We start from the raw sequence: 18968 nt of genomic DNA, 5'->3' as shown, positions 1-18968 counted from the left end.
AGATGCTATTACCCAGTTGTCGATATTGACACACATTTGTGATACGTTTGTGTGCGCTGCCAGAATTACTAGCAGAGAGGAAATATTATGGAGGAGGATAAATCATCACAAGATGCTGGTGTTCTTGATATCTGCTCAACTGATGAACTCCAGCATGAATCTACGCCAGGCTCGCCAGCAACTGCAGCAGGATCTAGTAGAATGAAAACAAGAAACTCTTCTGAGATATTTGCACTAGGTCAATCGATCACGGACGTCGATTCAGAAATAATTGGATCTCGCTTGCCTACAGCACTACAGGTCCTTCGGTGTCTGATATTCCATATACAGGATGGATATTCTACCAACAAAACCAAGTGGGATTGTTCCAAGCTGGTGCTTGCAAAGATTCAGCCTTTTTATGAGAAAGCAAACGTTCCTTTGATATGTGATCGTAAAGCATGTGAAAAGATCTTGAAGCTGCACGATGAGAACTCCAAACTAAGACAAATCCCCAAAAGTCGCCGTGACATGCCAACTGTTTTGAGCAAAGTCCATGAACATGAGCAGGATCTTTCCAAAACATTCCCACTCTGGCCGCTTGATGCTGAAGAGAAAATGAAAACTCCTGAGGACATCAAATTCCTGCAGTCCATGAAGACAGATCGTATTGCTAGCTTTGGAGGTTTTGACGCTTCCCTCGCGAAACAGAAACAGAGATCAGAACAACGCAAGCTTCTGGACAGATGAAGGCAAGAAAAGGCAGAAGCTGAGATGGCGGAGTTAACTGCTACAGCAACATTTGAGAGCAGTTCTGATGCTGATCCTGGTGACACCGAGGATGGAGTGGATCTCTTGCCAGGAACCTCTATGGATACACATCCGAGAAGAAAGCACAGACGAGTGGTACATTCTGGGACAGAGGCTTTCATACCTCATAACATCATGAAATCCCCCAAAATGGTTGCACTTGCTACCAGAATGAAGATGACTCCATCACAACAGGCTGCTTTCACCGAGGCATTCGTCCAGGAAGCTGGAGGGGATGTGTCCAAAGTATATACATCGTATGCTGTGGCTGATAAATCCAGACGAGAAATCGGAAAGCAAATAGCTGAAAGTTACCAGGAGAAGTGGGATGTTCCACAGTTTGCTTCTCTTCACTGGGATGGCAAGCTGCTTCCCTCGCTCACAAATAAATATGAAAATGAGGAGCGGCTGACTGTGGCGGTTGGAGATGTGACAGACATCAAGGTTCTTGGTGTGCCTGCTTACAAACCTGGAACTGATACAAAATCTGGAGAAATCATTTCAAAGCTCACATTTGATTTGCTGTGCAGTTGGAACTGCACAGACTCCATTTGCAACATGGTGTTTGATACGACCGCAGCATGTGTCCGCAGCATGCATTCAGATACAGGAAACCCTAGAACGTCCACTTTTGTGGTCTGGTTGTCGGCATCACGTAGGAGAAGTCATTCTTAGGCACGACGCACGTGTTTGAGGATCTCAAGATCGAGACATCCAAGTCTACAGATGTCATGCTGTTCACTCGTCTCAGGAAAAATTGGAACCTGGTTCCCCATGAGAGCGATCAGCCACTGCACCTAATACAGTTAGCGTCATTTCCCGAGGAAGGTAAAGATCTAATTGATGAATGGCGTGCAGAAACCTTGCAACTCGTGACATCACAAGTTGACCAGAAACGGGACGACTACAAATCATTTCTACAGCTGTGTGCAGTCTATCTCGATCCTGACACCCCTACTACAACATTTCAGCGTCCTGGTGCCTTACACGAAGCTAGGTGGATGGCGAAATTGATCTACTGTTTGAAAATCTGCCTGTTTGAGACACAAATCCAGGATCTCCCATCTGGAACAATAACAGCCAAGCACCAGGGAAAGAAGCTCACAGAATTCGTCACCTTTGCAACACTCGTCTATTCCACTTGGTGGATGCAATGCTCCATCAGTGTAGATGCGCCCTGGAATAACCTCCTCCTGTACAAGAAGCTGCTACGGTATCAGGAACTCAACACCATAGTGGCCAGTAGCGCACTGAAGGCGTTCAGTCGACACCTGTGGTACCTTATCGGAGAGCTAATACCACTGGCACTATTCAGCAGTAACACCCCAGCTCATGAGTGTCGCCTACTTACAGACCAACTGCTCCAAAAAAGACCTGACACCGCACCAGCTTCCTGAGAATCGTTTCGGAACAGGCTTCGGCAAACCAAGGTTCCCAACAGAAGTCAATCTCGGCTCAAAACTTGCTGACTTTGTCACCGAAGATTCATGGTTTTTCTTCCATGTTCTGAAGCTGGAAGCAGGGTTCCTGTCCCTGGATGTTTCTGAGTGGCCTGAATCAGAATTCTACAAGAATGCCTTGATCAATGTTGGAGCAATCAATGTAGTGAATGATTCAGCAGAACGAGGCGTGAAGCTGAGCTCCGACTTCTTGGCAGCTGCTCGCGGTGAAGAGCACTATCAGAATGTTCTCCAAGTTGTTGAAGAGAACAGAAAGATGAGGCCCAATCTGAGAAAAAGGACAACTGAACCAGATGATAAAAGTCAGGGACAATAAAGACATTGTTGGACCAAAAGTCATAAGCAGCTGATTCATGAGTTTGTTGCCTTTCTGTTTTGTGTATGTTAGCCAAATTGGCCATTATGTTCAATTAATACATTGTTGAATACATGTGTGAACTTGTGAAGGAATATAAAATGTACTTTATATCAATATCTGAACTATGTCTGTCATGCATTAATATTTTCTGTCGATGTTTGCTAACAAAATAAATCCCTACATGTGTCCTTTGTATGTATACCACCTATTTCTGTAAGCGTTTATTGCCGTTTATTTGTTTTTGCCAGTGAATATTCAAAGCAGTGGTGGGACACATAAATAGTTTCCAATCTTCTTGAAAGTTTGCCTGGCTTTCTTATTTTGGGATAGGAATACAATGAGACCAGGGACAGATTGATTCTATAAATATATATTTTTAAAGGGGCACCGTGTGCACCCTACCCTACATTTATCACTACTTCAAATACCTAAAATTAGAATCAGGTGCACCAGCTCAGGTGCAAATGATTAGAACATCGTTAGAGGATCTTGGAGGAACCTGTCTTATTTAAACCTCAGACATTTAGTTTGGTTTGCTCTTTGTTATTGAAGTGTGCGGCATCACCATGCCTAGATCAAAAGAGCTCTCTGAGGCCTTCAGAAAGAAGGTTATAGATACCTACGAGTCTGAGAAGGGATTTAAAAAGATCTCCAAACAATTTGAAATCAATCATTCGACTGTCTGGAAGATCATTTACAAGTGGAGAAGTTTCCAAACAACTGCCAACTTGTTCAGGCCAGGCCGCCCCAGCAAGATAAGCCCGAGAGCAGACCGCAAGATGCTGAAAGAAGTCTCCAAGAACCCCAGAATGTCGTCACGGGACCTACAGGGAGCTCTTGCCACTGTTGATGTCAAAGTGCACGAGTCTACCATTAGAAAGAGGCTGCACAAATTTGATCTACATGGGAGGTGTGCCAGGAGGAAACCTTTGCTGTCCAGAAAGAACATCAGGGCAAGACTAAAGTTTGCTAATGAACACCTTGGCAAAGACCAGCACTTCTGGAACAATGTGCTCTGGACAGATGAGTCAAAGTTAGAGCTATTTGGCCACAGTACCAGAAGACATGTTTGGCGAAAACCAAAGACAGCATTTGACCACAAGAACCTGATACCAACTGCAAAGCATGGTGGTGGAAACATTATGGTTTGGGGCAGCTTTGCTGCATCAGGGCCTGGGCAGCTCACAATCATAGAATCCACTATGAATTCTTCATTGTACCAAAGGGTGCTTGAGGATAATGTGAGGCCATCTATCGGAAAGTTGAAGCTCAACCGAAGGTGGATCTTGCAACATGACAATGACCCTAAACATACCAGTAAATCCACCAAGGAATGGCTGAAAAGAAAGAAATGGAGGGTTCTGGAATGGCCAAGTCAAAGCCCGGATATAAATCCCATCGAGATATTGTGGGGGGATTCGAAACGAGCTGTGCATGCAAGAAACCCCTCAAACATCGCACAGCTGAAAGAATTCTGCATGGAGTGGGCAAAAATTTCTCCCAGTCGATGTCAGAGACTGGCAGACAGTTATAAGAAACGCCTACTTGAGGTTGTTTCTGCCAAAGGGGGCAATACCACCTCTTTGAGCCAAGGGTGTACTTACTTTTTCCACATGCGAAATTTGCATTTATGTTTATTTAAATTATACAATGGACTACAAAATGTAAATGTTTCATGATATTTGTTATATTATATCCCACATACATAGCACTACACAATCAATTACAACGTCAAACAGGGCAGTCATTTGAATGCATGGAATCCCTGTGATTGGCAAGGACTTGGACCAATCCATGACGTGAACTGTCCCCAACGGAACTTAACGGTTAACACCACACTCGACGCCTCTGAGGAAGAGAACTAGTTTGTTCTTGAAACGTCAGACTATTAAGAAGGAATTTTTAATTATTTTACTGCTCAGTATGCTATCCATTTCAAGATGAATCCTGAGCTGCAAATCTTTTGACATGCACGTATATGTACACTACCGGTCAAAAGTTTTAGAACGCCTCAATTTTACCAGTTTTTATTGAAATTTAAGCAATTCAAGTCCAGTGAATAACCTGAAATGGTACAAAGATAAGCAGAAAACTGCTCGAGGTTAAAAAATAAAAGTCTAGGTTAGCAAAAACAGGAAAATAATGTAAATTGCACAGTTATATTGTAACAAAAAGGCCTTCTTCAGGGAACAAGTAATGGGTTAACAACTTACAGCTGTTCTGCAGCAATGTAAGTAAATTACGCCTTGAAATTTGATGCAAACAATTCCCACAGGTGTCCCAACCTCTGCTGATTACTTGATTACAAACCCCCTGTCTGTATAAAAGCCGTATTGGAACAGACTGTTATTACACCCTCTGAAGCATTATTTGGACAATATTACACTGCAGGAAGTAGTATATTGCTATCATAATGGCGAGAAAAAGGCAATTAACAAAGGAAGGCAGACAGACCATTATAACCCTTAAAAGTGTAGGTCTTTCCTTTGGAGACATTGCAAAGAATGTCAAGGTGTCAGTGAGTAGAGTTTCCTACACCATCAAAAGGCACTTGGAAACTGGAGGAAACTCTGACAGGAAGAGGTCTGGCAGACCCATAGCCACAACAGAATCAGAAGACAAGTTTCTGAGAGTCAACAGCTTGCGTGATAGGCGGCTCACAGGACAACAGCTTCAGGCACAGCTTAACACTGGTCGAAGTAAGCAATTCTCAGTTTCAACTGTGAAGAGAAGACTTCGAGCTGCAGGTTTGACACGTCGAGTGGCAGTAAGAAAGCCATTGCTAAGATGGCAAAATAAGAAAAAGAGGCTTGCCTGGGCCGTGAAGCACCGCCAGTGGACTACTGAAGACTGGAAGAAGGTCAAATGGACCGATGAATCAAAATTTGAAATCTTTGGTTCATCACGAAGGGTTTTTGTACGCCGTCGAGTAGGCAAAAGGATGGTTCCTCAGTGTGTGACACCAACTGTCAAACATGGAGGAAGCGTGATGGTCTGGGGCTCTTTTGCTGGATCCAGAGTCGGCGACTAACAAAGAGTAACTAGCACCCTGAACCAAAAGGGCTACCACAGCATTTTGCAGCGCCATGCAAATACCCTCTGGTATACGCCTAGCTGGTCAGGGGTTTCATCCCACAGCAAGATAATGACCCTAAACACACCTCCAGGCTATGTCAAAACTACCTTCGAGGAAAAGAACAAGACGGTAGGCTTCAAATCATGGAATGGCCAGCACAGTCTCCAGACTTAAACCCCATCGAGCTTGTTTCTGCTTTGGGATGAACTGGACAGAAGGGTGAAAGCAAAGCAACCGACAAGTGCAACACATTTGTGGGAATTTCTGCAACAGTGTTGGGAAGAACTTCCCTAACAATATTTGATTTCCATTGTAGAAAGAATGCCATGAGTGTGTTCGACGGTTATATCTGCAAAAGGTGGCCACTTTGCTGAGTCAAAAATTTAAATTAAATTTTATTAAACAAATGATTCCATGATTTCTTTTTTTATCTCCAATTGTTTATTTATTCTATGCTTAATTTCAGAGTACATTGAGACATTAAACCGTAAATTTCAATAAAAAATGGAAAAATTGTGTTCTAAAACTTTTGACCGGTAGTGTGTGTGTGTGTGTGTGTGTGTGTGTGTGTGTGTGTGTGTGTGTGTGTGTGTGTGTGTGTGTGTGTGTGTGTGTGTGTGTGTGTGTGTCTATATATATATATATATATATATATATATATATATATATATATATATATATATATATATATATATATATATATACATATATATATATATATATATATATATATATATATATATAGTTATGGATTTGAGAATTGTGTTTTTGTGTATATGGAAACATCACCCTCCTTCCTGCATTTGTTGTATAAAGGTCAAAGGTCGTGCCCGTAGTTATTCCATAAACAATCACGTAGCAAATCATAGATTTCCTCCTTGTTCAGTAGTTATCTCCTTATTATGTGTATTAGATTAAGGCTGTGTCTTCCATTAATTAACACTCCATTGCACCAAATTCAAACAAGGTAGATTCCCTTCACATTCCCCTTTCGTCAATTGCCAACTGCATTGGGTGGTTTTGCTGCATTCTGCTGCTGCTGTGGGGTTGTGGTTTTTCGCTGCAAGACTCCATTAGCCACGAGGTCATCTCGGAGCAAAAGGTGGGAGGAGTCGGCCCAGCGCTGGGAACAAGGCGTGGCCTTGCCAACGCCTCCTCTAAGGGCGGGATCGGTGAGCCCTCGCGACCAATCAGGGCCGAGGCGAGCTCACCGATGGGCTTGTCCTGGAGGCCGGCGGCTTGATCGCCCGAGGCGTTAAATACGCGCGCGCGGAAGCCTTTGGGAAGAGTCCTGAGAGTTGCGTCAGAGAAACGGCAGGGGTCCTGAGAGTTGCGTCAGAGAAACGGCAGAGAGACAGCAAGCCTTTGAGAGAGAGAAAGAACCCGTCACGCAAGGCCCCCACGTCAGATGCAGCACACCACAGCAGCTTGAACCAACGGAGCTTGGGAACCACCGCAGTTTTGACCACGGCAGCTTTGAGCGGTGACGGCAGTTGCAGCTTCAAAGGAATCGCCGTACGAGAGACGGTTGAGGAGAGCCGGCGGCTGCCCAACTCGAGCCGCGATCATCCCAACCACCCGGACCCTTCCCGCCATTCGGTCCTGCCATCATCCCCCGTGTAAGTCTGATTGTTCATCCGTCTTCTGTGTTGTCCTGGGGTTTAAGTAAGACTGTTAATAGGTAAGCTAGAGTTTCACTGTGTCCTTCTGGTCCGTCCCTCTTTCTGCATTATTTTATTATCCTTCCTTCTTCCTTGGTTTCTTTCATTGTGTAAATAGTAGTAATAAATAATAGTCGTATTTCCAACCTTTTGCCTTCGTCTTCCTCTTCTTCACATCCGTCGTCTTTGTCTTTTCCCCATTGAAAACCTGTGGCACGATTTGGCCAACGTTCAAGGATCGGGTCTAGTATTTGTTAATAGTTCGTGCCGCGGTTGCTAAAACCGCTCGGCAATTAACATCTGTCCGCGGTACGAACGGGGCTGTGCACCGGCCTTTCCGGAGGTCGCTGGGCAGCGTCAGGGACCACGTCGGTCAGTTATAGAAGAGGGTATTAATCCCCCCTCTAAGGGGAACAGAGGCCGACGTTGGGTTCCGTAACAATGTAACAATATATATATATATATATATATATATATATATATATATATATATATTTGCGGATATGGGATTTGCATCCATCCATATCCGCTTGTAAATATTCCCCTATTTCCTCAATACTTCCCAACTATCCCCAATCCCCCATTCCCTAGTCCCATTTTCTGTAAACAACACTCTGTAGACCCGACCTCCCCCTATTTCCCCCATTAAATGTCGTGCCCAGGTTCACCGCATCTCATGTAAGACAACTATAGGACATCTTGCTAGTTATTCTTAGTCGATGTCAGTTAAGGACTCGTTTCCATTAATTCTGACCCTTCGTTGCACCAGAATGTGATTGTATGGCACCGTTAGGAAGTTTAGGACCTCCCTATACCTCCCCGCAGCTCTTCCTCACGGTTCAGCAACAACAACAACAACAACAACAACAGCAACGGCAGCGGCGGGCAGTGTGCGTCCTCACTCCGGCTTGGTTGGTAGGGGGTGTTGGGAGGGCACCAGGCCTCCCCAACGAGCCGCCATCGAACATGTGCTCGACGGGGTTACCAAATAGGGGCTCCCTGTCAGCTCCTCGTCAAGGGCGGAGCCCGGTAACCCCCGCACCCAATGGAAGCGGCGGACCGGCCCCAGTGGGGCGGAGCCAACCAGCCGAGGGCGTGTCACTCCCCGCTGAGCATGCGCAGGAAGAGGGAGGTGACGTCAGATGCGCGCTGAGCTTGGAGCAAGCAAGACGTACCCTCCGAGCGCTGTGAGGCCTCCCCGCATCTTCTGGACTGGACCGTGCTTTATCCTGTCCCCGAGCCAAGGTGCACCTTGTGCTATCGACTACCTGTCCCTTCCTGCCATCAATCCCTGTGTAAGTCAGCCTTGTTCCGTTTGTCTGTGGTCTGTCTGGGATAAGATAAGACGGTAATTAAGTGCCCATCTCTTCTGTGTCTTTTACCTCACTCTGCCGTGTAATCTACCCCCTTTTCTCCACCACTGTAATTATACCCTCCTCCGGAGGTCTTGAGAACTGTACCCCTTGCGTCGTTTCCTCTTTCCCAGTCGTCGTGTCCTTTCTATCATTGATTTGGCATAGCGCGATTTGGTCAACGTCTGGGTGGAATCGGGGTCTAGTCGGGGAATAACTGTTCGGTCGCGGCAATACCACCGCTCGGTAAATAACATCTAAACCGCGTCCGTAACAATTGGTGTCGGGAGTGAGATACGGACCCGAAGCGCGCTTAACGCGCTCAAAATTATAAGTCACCGAAATTTGATTTTGTTTTACAAAAAACCCGAATTTTGAAAGTCGCGCTATGGGAGATTAAGACGGCTGGGTTCCGGTAGAGGAGAGTGAGGCAGGGTCGATCCAGGACCAAATTGAGGGACATGAGGAGAGCGAAGCAGTGAGGGCGGCAGGTTCGCAAAATGGCGTCCTCGCGCACGAGGTTACGGGCGCGCAAAATGGCGCCTCGCACATGGCTACGGCGACCGCGACCGTAGCAGCGCCGCTGGTGGATTCGAACCTTTTTTTCCTGCAAATGAGGGCCCTTATGGGACAAATGGGAGACCAAATTGGAGGTTTGAAAAACAGTATAGAGGCTCAGAGCGAGAAATTGAGGGAGGACATGGGGTCCAATAGCGAGAAATTGAGGGAGGACATGGGGGCCCAGATCGGAGGGTTAGGGAGTAGAATAGAGGGATTAGGAAACAAATTTGAGGGACTAGACAACAAATTTGAGGGATTAGACAATAGATTAGGGGAAATACAGGAGGGGTTAACGGGGGTAGAAAACAGAATGGCCGCTCAAGAGAATCAAATGGAAGGGATCAAAAAGGGGTTAGAGGGGTTAGAAAACAGTATGGAAGGCAAATTGAGGGACATGAGGAACCAAGCGGAAAGGGAAGTTTAAAAAATGGGGCAGCAGATAGAGGGGGTCAGAATGGGGGTAGAAACTAAATTGGATGCTCACAGGGAGGAAATGGAGCAAATGAGGGTGACATCTGGGCAGGAGATGCAAGTGATGGGAGAGGAGATCAGAAGAGGTGTGTGAGGTCGGAGGAGTGCGCGAGGAGGTGAGGCACTGTGAGGAGCGCATGGAGAAGGAGGTGAGAAAGGGGACTGTAAAATTGCAAGGTGGTATAGAGGAGTTGACGCTGGGAGTAGAACAACTGACAGTGGGACAAAAGGAGTTGGGGGACCAGGTAAAGAAGAACACAGCGGTAATAGAGGGTTTAAAATCGACACAGAAGGAGATGAAAAAGGACGTAGGGGTAATTAAAAAAGAGTGTCAGACGGTACATGAGGACCTGACGAGGAAAATGAACAAGGTGGTAGAGGTAATGGAGACGAAGGACCGGCAGGTGAGGACGCACATAGAAACGGTCAAGGTGGCCTTAGAGGACGAGCTTGAGGAGACGCACCGGGAAATAAAAGAGGTGAAGCAGAAATTAGAAGAAGTGGAAGAAGGGGTAAGCGAAATTAAGAAGCGACGGAGAGGGGATAAGAAAGAGATCAAAGAGGAAGTGAAAGAATTGGTCCAAAGTCTGTGTTCGGATCGTGATGATGTGCTCATTAACCGGATGAGGGATTCGCAGGTGATGGAGGAGAAGCGAAGAGAAAGAGGACCCGGTGTAAGTGGTGACCAATATGGTCGTGCGTATGATGCGCCAGGTGATTTAATAAGCTTGGGGGTCGAGATGGACCCGGGTGTTCGTGAGAGGCCGTTGGTGAAGTGTGCGACAGGTCTGGTGTGCGAAAAAGGAGGTGTGCGAGAAAGTCCGACTCTGGGGTGCATGAGGAAAGAGTGCGCTGTCGAGAGTAAGGGTGAGTGCGCTGTCAAGAGTGGAGGTGAGAGTAGTAAGAGTGACACGGAGCGTGAGTTGGTTGTGACAGGTGAGAAAGGAAGCACACCTGGAATGGTAGAGCGTGTGTGGGAATGCACGCTGGAATTGGTAGTGAGGCACGTGGTTGGGTGTGCGAGTGAGAGCACACCTGTGATCGTCACAGAGGAGGTGACCGAGGAGGGGGCGCGAAGAGGTGTGTTGGTGAGGTGTGCGAGCGACGAATGTGTGCCAAGGTGTTCGGTGGTCAGGTGTGTGACCAAGTCTGTGAGTGGAATGAGTGTACCTGGGTGTGTAAGAGAAGGTGCAATGACCAAGAGCAGGGAAACGGCTGGATGTATGAGCAAGAAAGGGGTAGCGTATGCGTGTAAGCATGCAGGTGAGGCATCGACGGTAACCGGGTTAGCGGTTAGAGCGACTTATAGCCGAGTCGGGCCCTCGGTGCGTGCCGGGCTTCGCGTGCCGCGAGAACCAGCGGGGATCCGAGCCACGGCGGGTTCGAAAGGACCGCCGTACGCGATCCACGCTGGGCCTCGCTTTGAACGGCCGCGTCCGTGCTCCACTAGGCGGAGCGGGCAGCCCGATAGGAAGGGTCGTCATGGCGACCACTTTTTGTTGAGGCATTCCGGCAGGTCGAGATCGGGCCATGGGATGGCTCCGCGCCGAGGTGGTGCGTGGGATCTCGGCACGGGTAAGCCCCCGTCCCTGCACCGAGTGCCGGACGCATCCAGCCGCCGGTACCAAACAACCCGCATTCATGGCTTGGCTGTACGAAGCCGAGCTTTAGAAGTGAATTGGCGCACCGAGAGGCATTAGTAAGTAGACTGTAATGACGAGGATAGTGTTTTGGCCCCGAAATTAGAAAAAGGCAAAATTTGATTGGCAGTAATGATTGGCAGATGATGGGTAGTGATTGGCAAATTTTTGATTTGTTGAAATTTGATGTGCAAAATTGGTAGTGGGAGATGCCCGATGTGGTGGGATGGCAACTCGGTCATCCCTCACAAACTGGGGGCAAATGCTATAGATTATGGGGTGTATGGCAGTGAAAACTAGCCCGGGTGGGTTAGGATATTGTGTGTAGGGATCTAGCGAAGATGACCTTAGGTGAAGTTAAGATTAGGTAGTGACAATGACACCTGTAGTGGGGACGCAGGTAGTTTAGTGTGTTTGATAATGACGTGGGAGCGCTGAGTGTAAGGGAAGACGGAGAAGCGCAAGTTTCAGAGGGGAGTAGTTAGATGAGATGATGCTGTGTGAGAACTGGACAGGTGTGTGGAGCAGTGTATGAGTAGTGAGTGTTGTGGATCAGCGCGAATCCGCTTGGGGGGAGAAGGGTGCAGGCGGCACCAAGTATGAGAGCACAGGTGTGCAAGTGCAGGTGTGTGGAATATATGGAGCAGAGAATGAGTGGTGTGGAGAGAGTTAGAGTAAGTGGTACGGAGTGGTGTGCATGGTGCGAAGGTGTGGATGGGGGAAGAGTGGGCCCCTTTTCACGAGTACCCGGGGAGGGTAGTTTAAAGAATAGTTAGAAGGTATAGGTAAATTGTGGTTGGATATTGGCATTTGTGGTGCGGTTGCAGAATGGTATTGTGGATGGGTGCATTGGTGTGGTGAAATTGGCTGGTCGTGTGGCGTGTTAGTATGAGTGTGAATGGTTGGGCACTCCGCCACTGTTAGATGTCGGCCAGGTGAGGCCGCAGGTGGGCTCTGGGAGCCGTTAGTGTCAGTGGGTGCCTGAGGATCCCGGGTGTGGATCGGGCAGCCCGTGCCAGAGAGGGCACTGAAGGGGTGAGGGGGTGAGAGTGCGAGAGGGCCTTCCCCAGTTAGTTAGGTTAGGGTGAGGAGCAGGTGAGCTCGGTAGGCAACAACAGTGGTGGAGGTGTGCAGGTGGGCGGACCAGCTGGGAGCGTCACACGACCCAGCCACCGAAATTGTGCGGGGGCACCGAGTGTTGAATCGGGGAGTGAGACCCAACTTGATGGTGTGCACCACAGATGGTCAATGGGATTTTGGTTCTTCGAACCACATAGAGTAATGAGGGCCAATGGTTTGGCAGGAGAAAGACCCCGGGTAATGTAAAGTTGTTAAAGTCATTTAGGAAATAGTTAGGATTGATGAACCTGTCGCACCATACGCAGCCACTTACCTGAGGTGATGCTGATGACTCCACACCTGTGTTTTCTTTGTTTTGTGTTGCAGGAAATGAGAATTGCTGTTTGGATTTGTGAGACGCATCACGACGTGGATAAGACATTGGGATGATTCCATCTCTCCCTCCTTAGGAGGGACTGATGATGAATTGGTGATGATGATGATGGCAGATTTTGATGTTGAGTTGGAGATGGCAGATTTTGATGAGAGTTGGAAATGGCAAATTTGATTGGTTAGGAGGGAGAGAAGACGAATTTGGTTTATGGGAGGAACGGGGAAGACAGTAGGGACGTTTGTTGATGTGTAAAGTAGATGTTTATGGGTAGTGTTGTGTTTTGTGGATACAGTAAGGGGTAAGGGAGGGGCAATGTAGGTTACCTGGTGGGGGGGGGGGGGGCGTACGGTAGGAACGTACCTGTCTCACCTGGTTCCCATGTGCCCCCAGTGTGCATTACCTTGAATTGCGTGCACTTTTGCACCCTTACCACCTTACTCACTTGTCTTCTTTTGTCTCCCACCTCCGAGGATCTGGCTTTGGGGCAGAGAGAGAGGAGAGAGAGGTGCTGGCTCCGCAGTTTTGGGCCTGTACTTCCGCTGCTTGCTGCCTGGATCGATACAACATATGGACCGCAATTTTTGTGGCCGCCCACCATGGACCGCAGTTCTTTTGCGGGCAAGCACCACCCGTTGATGGACCTCTGGGTCAACGTGGCACCTATGCCATACAGGTGAACCACTTTTAGTTGGCCCCCCTGACGGCCACAATTCAAAAATGGACGCGGTTGGCGCCTTTCTTTATTTCTAAAGAAGCCAGAAGGCCAAGTGCACTCCATGAAGGCAAGACCAGCGGCAGAACATCGGCCAGCTGCGACACCACCGGTGACCATGGACACTTAATTGTGCATTTTTATGAACACTTTATTGGTGCACCGGATGGTGCTGACTGTGCGTAATGGGATGGTGCTTGGACGGGGTGCTCTGCACATTATTAAAGGCCGTAGGGCCACAGGGCACTCGTGGGTTGGTGTATCGATGCTGGCATGCGTGCTCTCCCTATGCATAACATCTGCATGTGTTCCTCAAAGAACAGGTCCTGGATCGTAGTGTAAATATCAGTCTTGTATAAATGATGCTCCCTACCGGCTGTATGTTTAGTTTGAGGATGCTTTCCACGATTCGGTTATCCTGTGGGTGTGTTTCTGTTAGGAGAAGGGTGCAACGTCGCAGGGGGACATATTTACTCATTTGTGAACATCTGTAAAACTGTCGCACTCAGGGTTGAGTTAATAGTAGAGGGAACTACATCTGAGTGCCACACGAAAGTAGGTAAAAATTTATCGGGTCGGGACACCCCGAGGTAGAGAAGGGTGCAATGTTGCGGATATGGGATTTGCATCCATCCATATCCGCTTGTAAATATTCCCCTATTTCCTCAATACTTCCCAACTATCCCCAATCCCCCATTCCCTAGTCCCTAGTCCCATTTTCTGTAAACAACACTCTGTAGACCCGACCTCCCCCTATTTCCTCCATTAAATGTCGTGCCCAGGTTCACCGCATCTCATGTAAGACAACTATAGGACATCTTGCTAGTTATTCTTAGTCTATGTCAGTTAAGGACTCGTTTCCATTAATTCTGACCCTTCGTTGCACCAGAATGTGATTGTATGGCACCGTTAGGAAGTTTAGGACCTCCCTATACCTCCCCGCAGCTCTTCCTCACGGTTCAGCAACAACAACAGCAACGGCAGCGGCGGCGGCGGGCGCGGGGAGTGCGCGTCCTCACTCCGGCTTGGTTGGTAGGGGGTGTTGGGAGGGCACCAGGCCTCCCCAACGAGCCGCCATCGAACATGTGCTCGACGGGGTTACCAAATAGGGGCTCCCTGTCAGCTCCTCGTCAAGGGCGGAGCCCGGTAACCCCCGCACCCAATGGAAGCGGCGGACCGGCCCCAGTGGGGCGGAGCCAACCAGCCGAGGGCGTGTCACTCCCCGCTGAGCATGCGCAGGAAGAGGGAGGTGACGTCAGATGCGCGCTGAGCTTGGAGCAAGCAAGACGTACCCTCCGAGCGCTGTGAGGCCTCCCCGCATCTTCTGGACTGGACCGTGCTTTATCCTGTGCCCGAGCCAAGGTGCACCTTGTGCTATCGACTACCTGTCCCTTCCTGCCATCAATCCCTGTGTAAGTCAGCCTTGTTCCGTTTGTCTGTGGTCTGTCTGGGATAAGATAAGACGGTAATTAAGTGCCCATCTCTTCTGTGTCTTTTACCTCACTCTGCCGTGTAATCTACCCCCTTTTCTCCACCACTATAATTATACCCTCCTCCGGAGGTCTTGAGAACTGTACCCCTTGCGTCGTTTCCTCTTTCCCAGTCGTCGTGTCCTTTCTATCATTGATTTGGCATAGCGCGATTTGGTCAACGTCTGGGTGGAATCGGGGTCTAGTCGGGGAATAACTGTTCGGTCGCGGCAATACCACCGCTCGGTAAATAACATCTAAACGGCGTCCGTAACAATATATATATATATATATATTTATATATATATATATATATACACATCTTCTGTGTTAAGGACACTTCGGAAGGAATTGGCTTCTGTGCTGGGATCAATACGTTGGTTGTCCACAAATGAAGTGCATCTAGGAGAGTGGAGACTATTTTGAATAATGTGACATGAAAAGTTTTCAATGGTACCATGTACAATATGCAGGTGAGGTGACAGAATTTTAATGGATATCCTTCATATACTAGTCTTCCATGTCCTTTGTACTCTGCGACCAAAATTCCAATCCCCTCCTCCCCCAAAAGTCATTTTAAGATGTAGTGAGAGAAACATGATAAGACGAGAGAAGAGATGAGCTGAGTATAACAGAGATGCACATTAAATAACTAAATAAAGGCAAAACAATTACAATGGGGGTCATCTCACACTTGAAATACATGACCACATACAGTATGCAAAGTGTGAGACCTCCACTCCTGAAAATATTCCAGATTTCTCAGCAAGGTACACCAGCAAGAATGTAAAGTAATGAGCTTGCCAAAAAACGGGTCGTTTTTCCAAGGGGACAAGTCAGTGGCGCAAAAACTTATTTACAACATGACAAACAAGATAGATCGGTCTTATAATCCACAGGTTCATTCGCATAATAATTATCCTGCATAGTTACAAGTTACTTTAAACAAACAGGATCAACTTTGTTCAGCACATCATATACAACCCCAGTAATTGTGCAGTCCAGCCGCTCGGTGCAATGGCCATGCTTACAACACTGTACCCGATTGATATTTCTACCATAACAATGGTTGTGGGCTCCAAACCTCAAGCTAAAGTTCGGGCTATTTATGAAGATAAATCATGCTTTGGACAATCTGGCACCCAGATTATCTTGCCAAGTATTTAAACAATGACAAACAGACTCCTCTCCACATCTCACAGGCACATTTTCTCTGTTACTGCAAGCATCAAGTGGTTCGCATTGGCATTTTCTTTTTCAACTACTTTGTAAAGCTTCTGTTCACAAAGGCATGATCTTCGACCTAGTTATTCCTCTTACTAGTTTAAATAAACAATCTTTCTGCTTCCCAAGATAGCTACGTTTTCATTTTCCAACCAACTTTTCCCTGCACCCTCCAAGTCTCCCAACTACAGAAACGGGCATATTACAGCAGCATTGTTTGTCCGTGCGGATAGGATCATCTCTGGGTTCACACTTTGGATTATCTTCCACTTTTAAAAGAACCACATGCTCTCCAGAATGACAAATGGCTACAGATCAGTCAACATGGAATTAGCTCAAGATAAATTAGATGTTAAGATCAATGGTAATATCATTAATAATAAATGACAAAATAAAATATTTACCATTTTCGAGACAAAATTTAATAATCCTAAATCCAAAATTAGCAGGCGTCTAGCAGGTCTGGATAGAATGATCGATGGTGATGATCATTGACCATTGATCGATGTTCAACGATTGATGATGATCGATGACGATCGATGTTCAACGATTGATGATGATCGATGACGATCGATGACGATCGATGTTCAACAATTGATGATGATCGATGACGATCGATGTTCAACGATTGATGATGATCGATGACGATCGATGTTCAACGATTGATGATGATCGATGATGATCAATGCTCGATGATGATCGATCGATGATGGATGATGATCGATGATGATCAATGATGGATGATGATCGATGATGATCAATGATGATCGATCGATGATGATCGATGATGATGATCGATGATGATGATCGATGATGATGATGATGATGATGATGATGATCGCTGATGATGACATTGTCCAAACACAATAGTTCCATCCAATGGTTATAACAGCTCAAGGATAAAGCTTCCGTAATCCTTATCTTCAGTTACTCAAAAGTGATTCAAAATGTACCAGACCAAAATAAAACAGGCCATAGTATCAAAAGCCACTCACCACTGTCGGTAGTTCTTGAGCTGAAAGAGCATTTGCATTTGAACCTGTCTCATCAGTATCTTCATTTGCAAGTGTTGTACTATGGCTTCTGTCAGGCAATTCCTCCATGACAACCTTCTTTCCAATGACGCTTGTGGAGCTCATGGAGGCATTCACCTCGGTGACTCTTCCAGACTTGACAGTTGTCTGCGGTGGAAGGTCCACACACTTGGACACCTTGGTTGGCGTGACCCACACTAAGAACATCATGACAGTTTGAGTGCCTCACTGACAAGTGACAAAACCAATGATACAACGTGAAGGTGACATATCCCTCAACCACTTTCAGCTCCAAATTCAACTCCCCCCCCCCCCCCCCTGCCCCCACCGACATAATTTAGTGTCCATTTCTCATCATGAATGAAGGTCCGAATAACTTTTGGATACTTATTCGATTAATAAAGATAAATTCAAAAAAAATCAACAGCTTTGCTTACGAGCAGACAACTGCCTGATGATGCAGGAAACCAAAGTTAAAATCCCATATGCCACACACGTTTCTCCATTTTTTCAGAATGTCCTTGCACCTTATGTAAGGTACAGTGATGCCAACCAATATGTGTCCTGTCTGTGCTATACAAGTATGTACAAGCTACATAAGGGGTCTTGGATGACTGTTGAACCGCCCCCCCCCCCTCAACCCCCCCCCCAAAACCCAGATTTTGGAGCAATTATTATTTTAGAAACTCGTGAAAAAAAGAAAGAAAAAAAAAGAATAAGTGGCGATGAAGAAATATCGTCTCTAGCCTCAGCAAAATGATAGTGTCCAGATCCCGGTGAAATGGTGTATAAACTTACAGCAGCCATTTGGTCGAGGAGGTATTTTGGTCTTGCGTGGAGTGGACTTGCATGAAGAAGCAGGAGAGACCGGCAATGCCAAAACTCCTTCAAGGTCAACAATATCATCATCCTCCTCTTCCTCTTCATCTGCATCTTCCTGCACCTCATCATCCACATCATCTTCACCAGCTTTCTCATCCGGACAGGTCCCAAGGAGGTCCAGGTGGTTCGGTAGAGCACGGGTTCCTGAAAGGCAAAACAATCAACAATGTCACCCTGGACTATACCTTTGAGCTGCAGATGCACTTCTTGAAAGTTATCCTGGCAAGCTCTGCTATTGATAACTCTTTGCTAATGACTCATTCTTCTTGCAAACATTCAAATGTAGTCTCACGTCAACAAGGAAAGCACCCCAAAAGGCAAACGAGTAAGTTAATATCAACGAGGCCAAATGAAAATTTCAAACTTCAGGCAAACATGGCCTAGTTTAATCGAGCACTTGCAACCGAAGGTTAAACATCTTGGTTTTGAATGATAACAGTTGGAGTTGCATGCAAATTTTAGTGTTGTGGTGTTGTACCATCGACATTCGACTCATTCCCCAGAAATTGTGGGTCTCAAAAGTATCTGAAAGCAACAGTTTAAGGATTAAGAACCAAGCTTCAGAGAAAAAGAAAAAGAAAGTGAGTCCCAATATCTATCTATAATTCCAGTAATCTCTGTACGTTTGTACGTTTGTACGTCTGTACGTCTGTACGTCTGTTTGTCTGTGACCGCTGTTTCTCGACAACCACGGGTCCGATATACTTTTAACTTGCCAGGTATATTGCTGGGGACCCGAGGATGTGCCTTTTCAAGGTTTCATATTAATCGGACAATTACTTACCGAGCTATGTCCAAAAAACGATTCAACCAATCAGAGAGCAGC

General features: G+C 46.7%; 1 protein-coding gene across 6 annotated transcripts in view; it reads right to left on the bottom strand.

The window, feature by feature from the left end:
- Positions 1 to 18968, bottom strand: part of LOC137434509 (protein Jumonji) — a 181737-nt gene that overhangs the window by 54401 nt on the left and 108368 nt on the right. For all 6 annotated transcript variants that reach the window (XM_068127601.2, XM_068127604.2, XM_068127605.2 and 3 more), the window contains exons 6-7: positions 18059 to 18286; positions 17222 to 17457 (exon numbers count right to left, since the gene is read on the bottom strand). In XM_068127601.2, coding sequence (XP_067983702.1) covers positions 17222 to 17457; positions 18059 to 18286 — 464 coding nt within the window. The remainder of the gene's footprint in view (positions 1 to 17221; positions 17458 to 18058; positions 18287 to 18968) is intronic.

Source organism: Myxine glutinosa, chromosome 10, assembly GCF_964187855.1.
Source record: "Myxine glutinosa chromosome 10, kmMyxGlut1.1, whole genome shotgun sequence".
Classification (NCBI taxonomy): domain Eukaryota; kingdom Metazoa; phylum Chordata; class Myxini; order Myxiniformes; family Myxinidae; genus Myxine; species Myxine glutinosa.
Note: the sequence above shows the minus strand (reverse complement) of the source record. Positions and strands in the feature narration are given on the sequence as shown.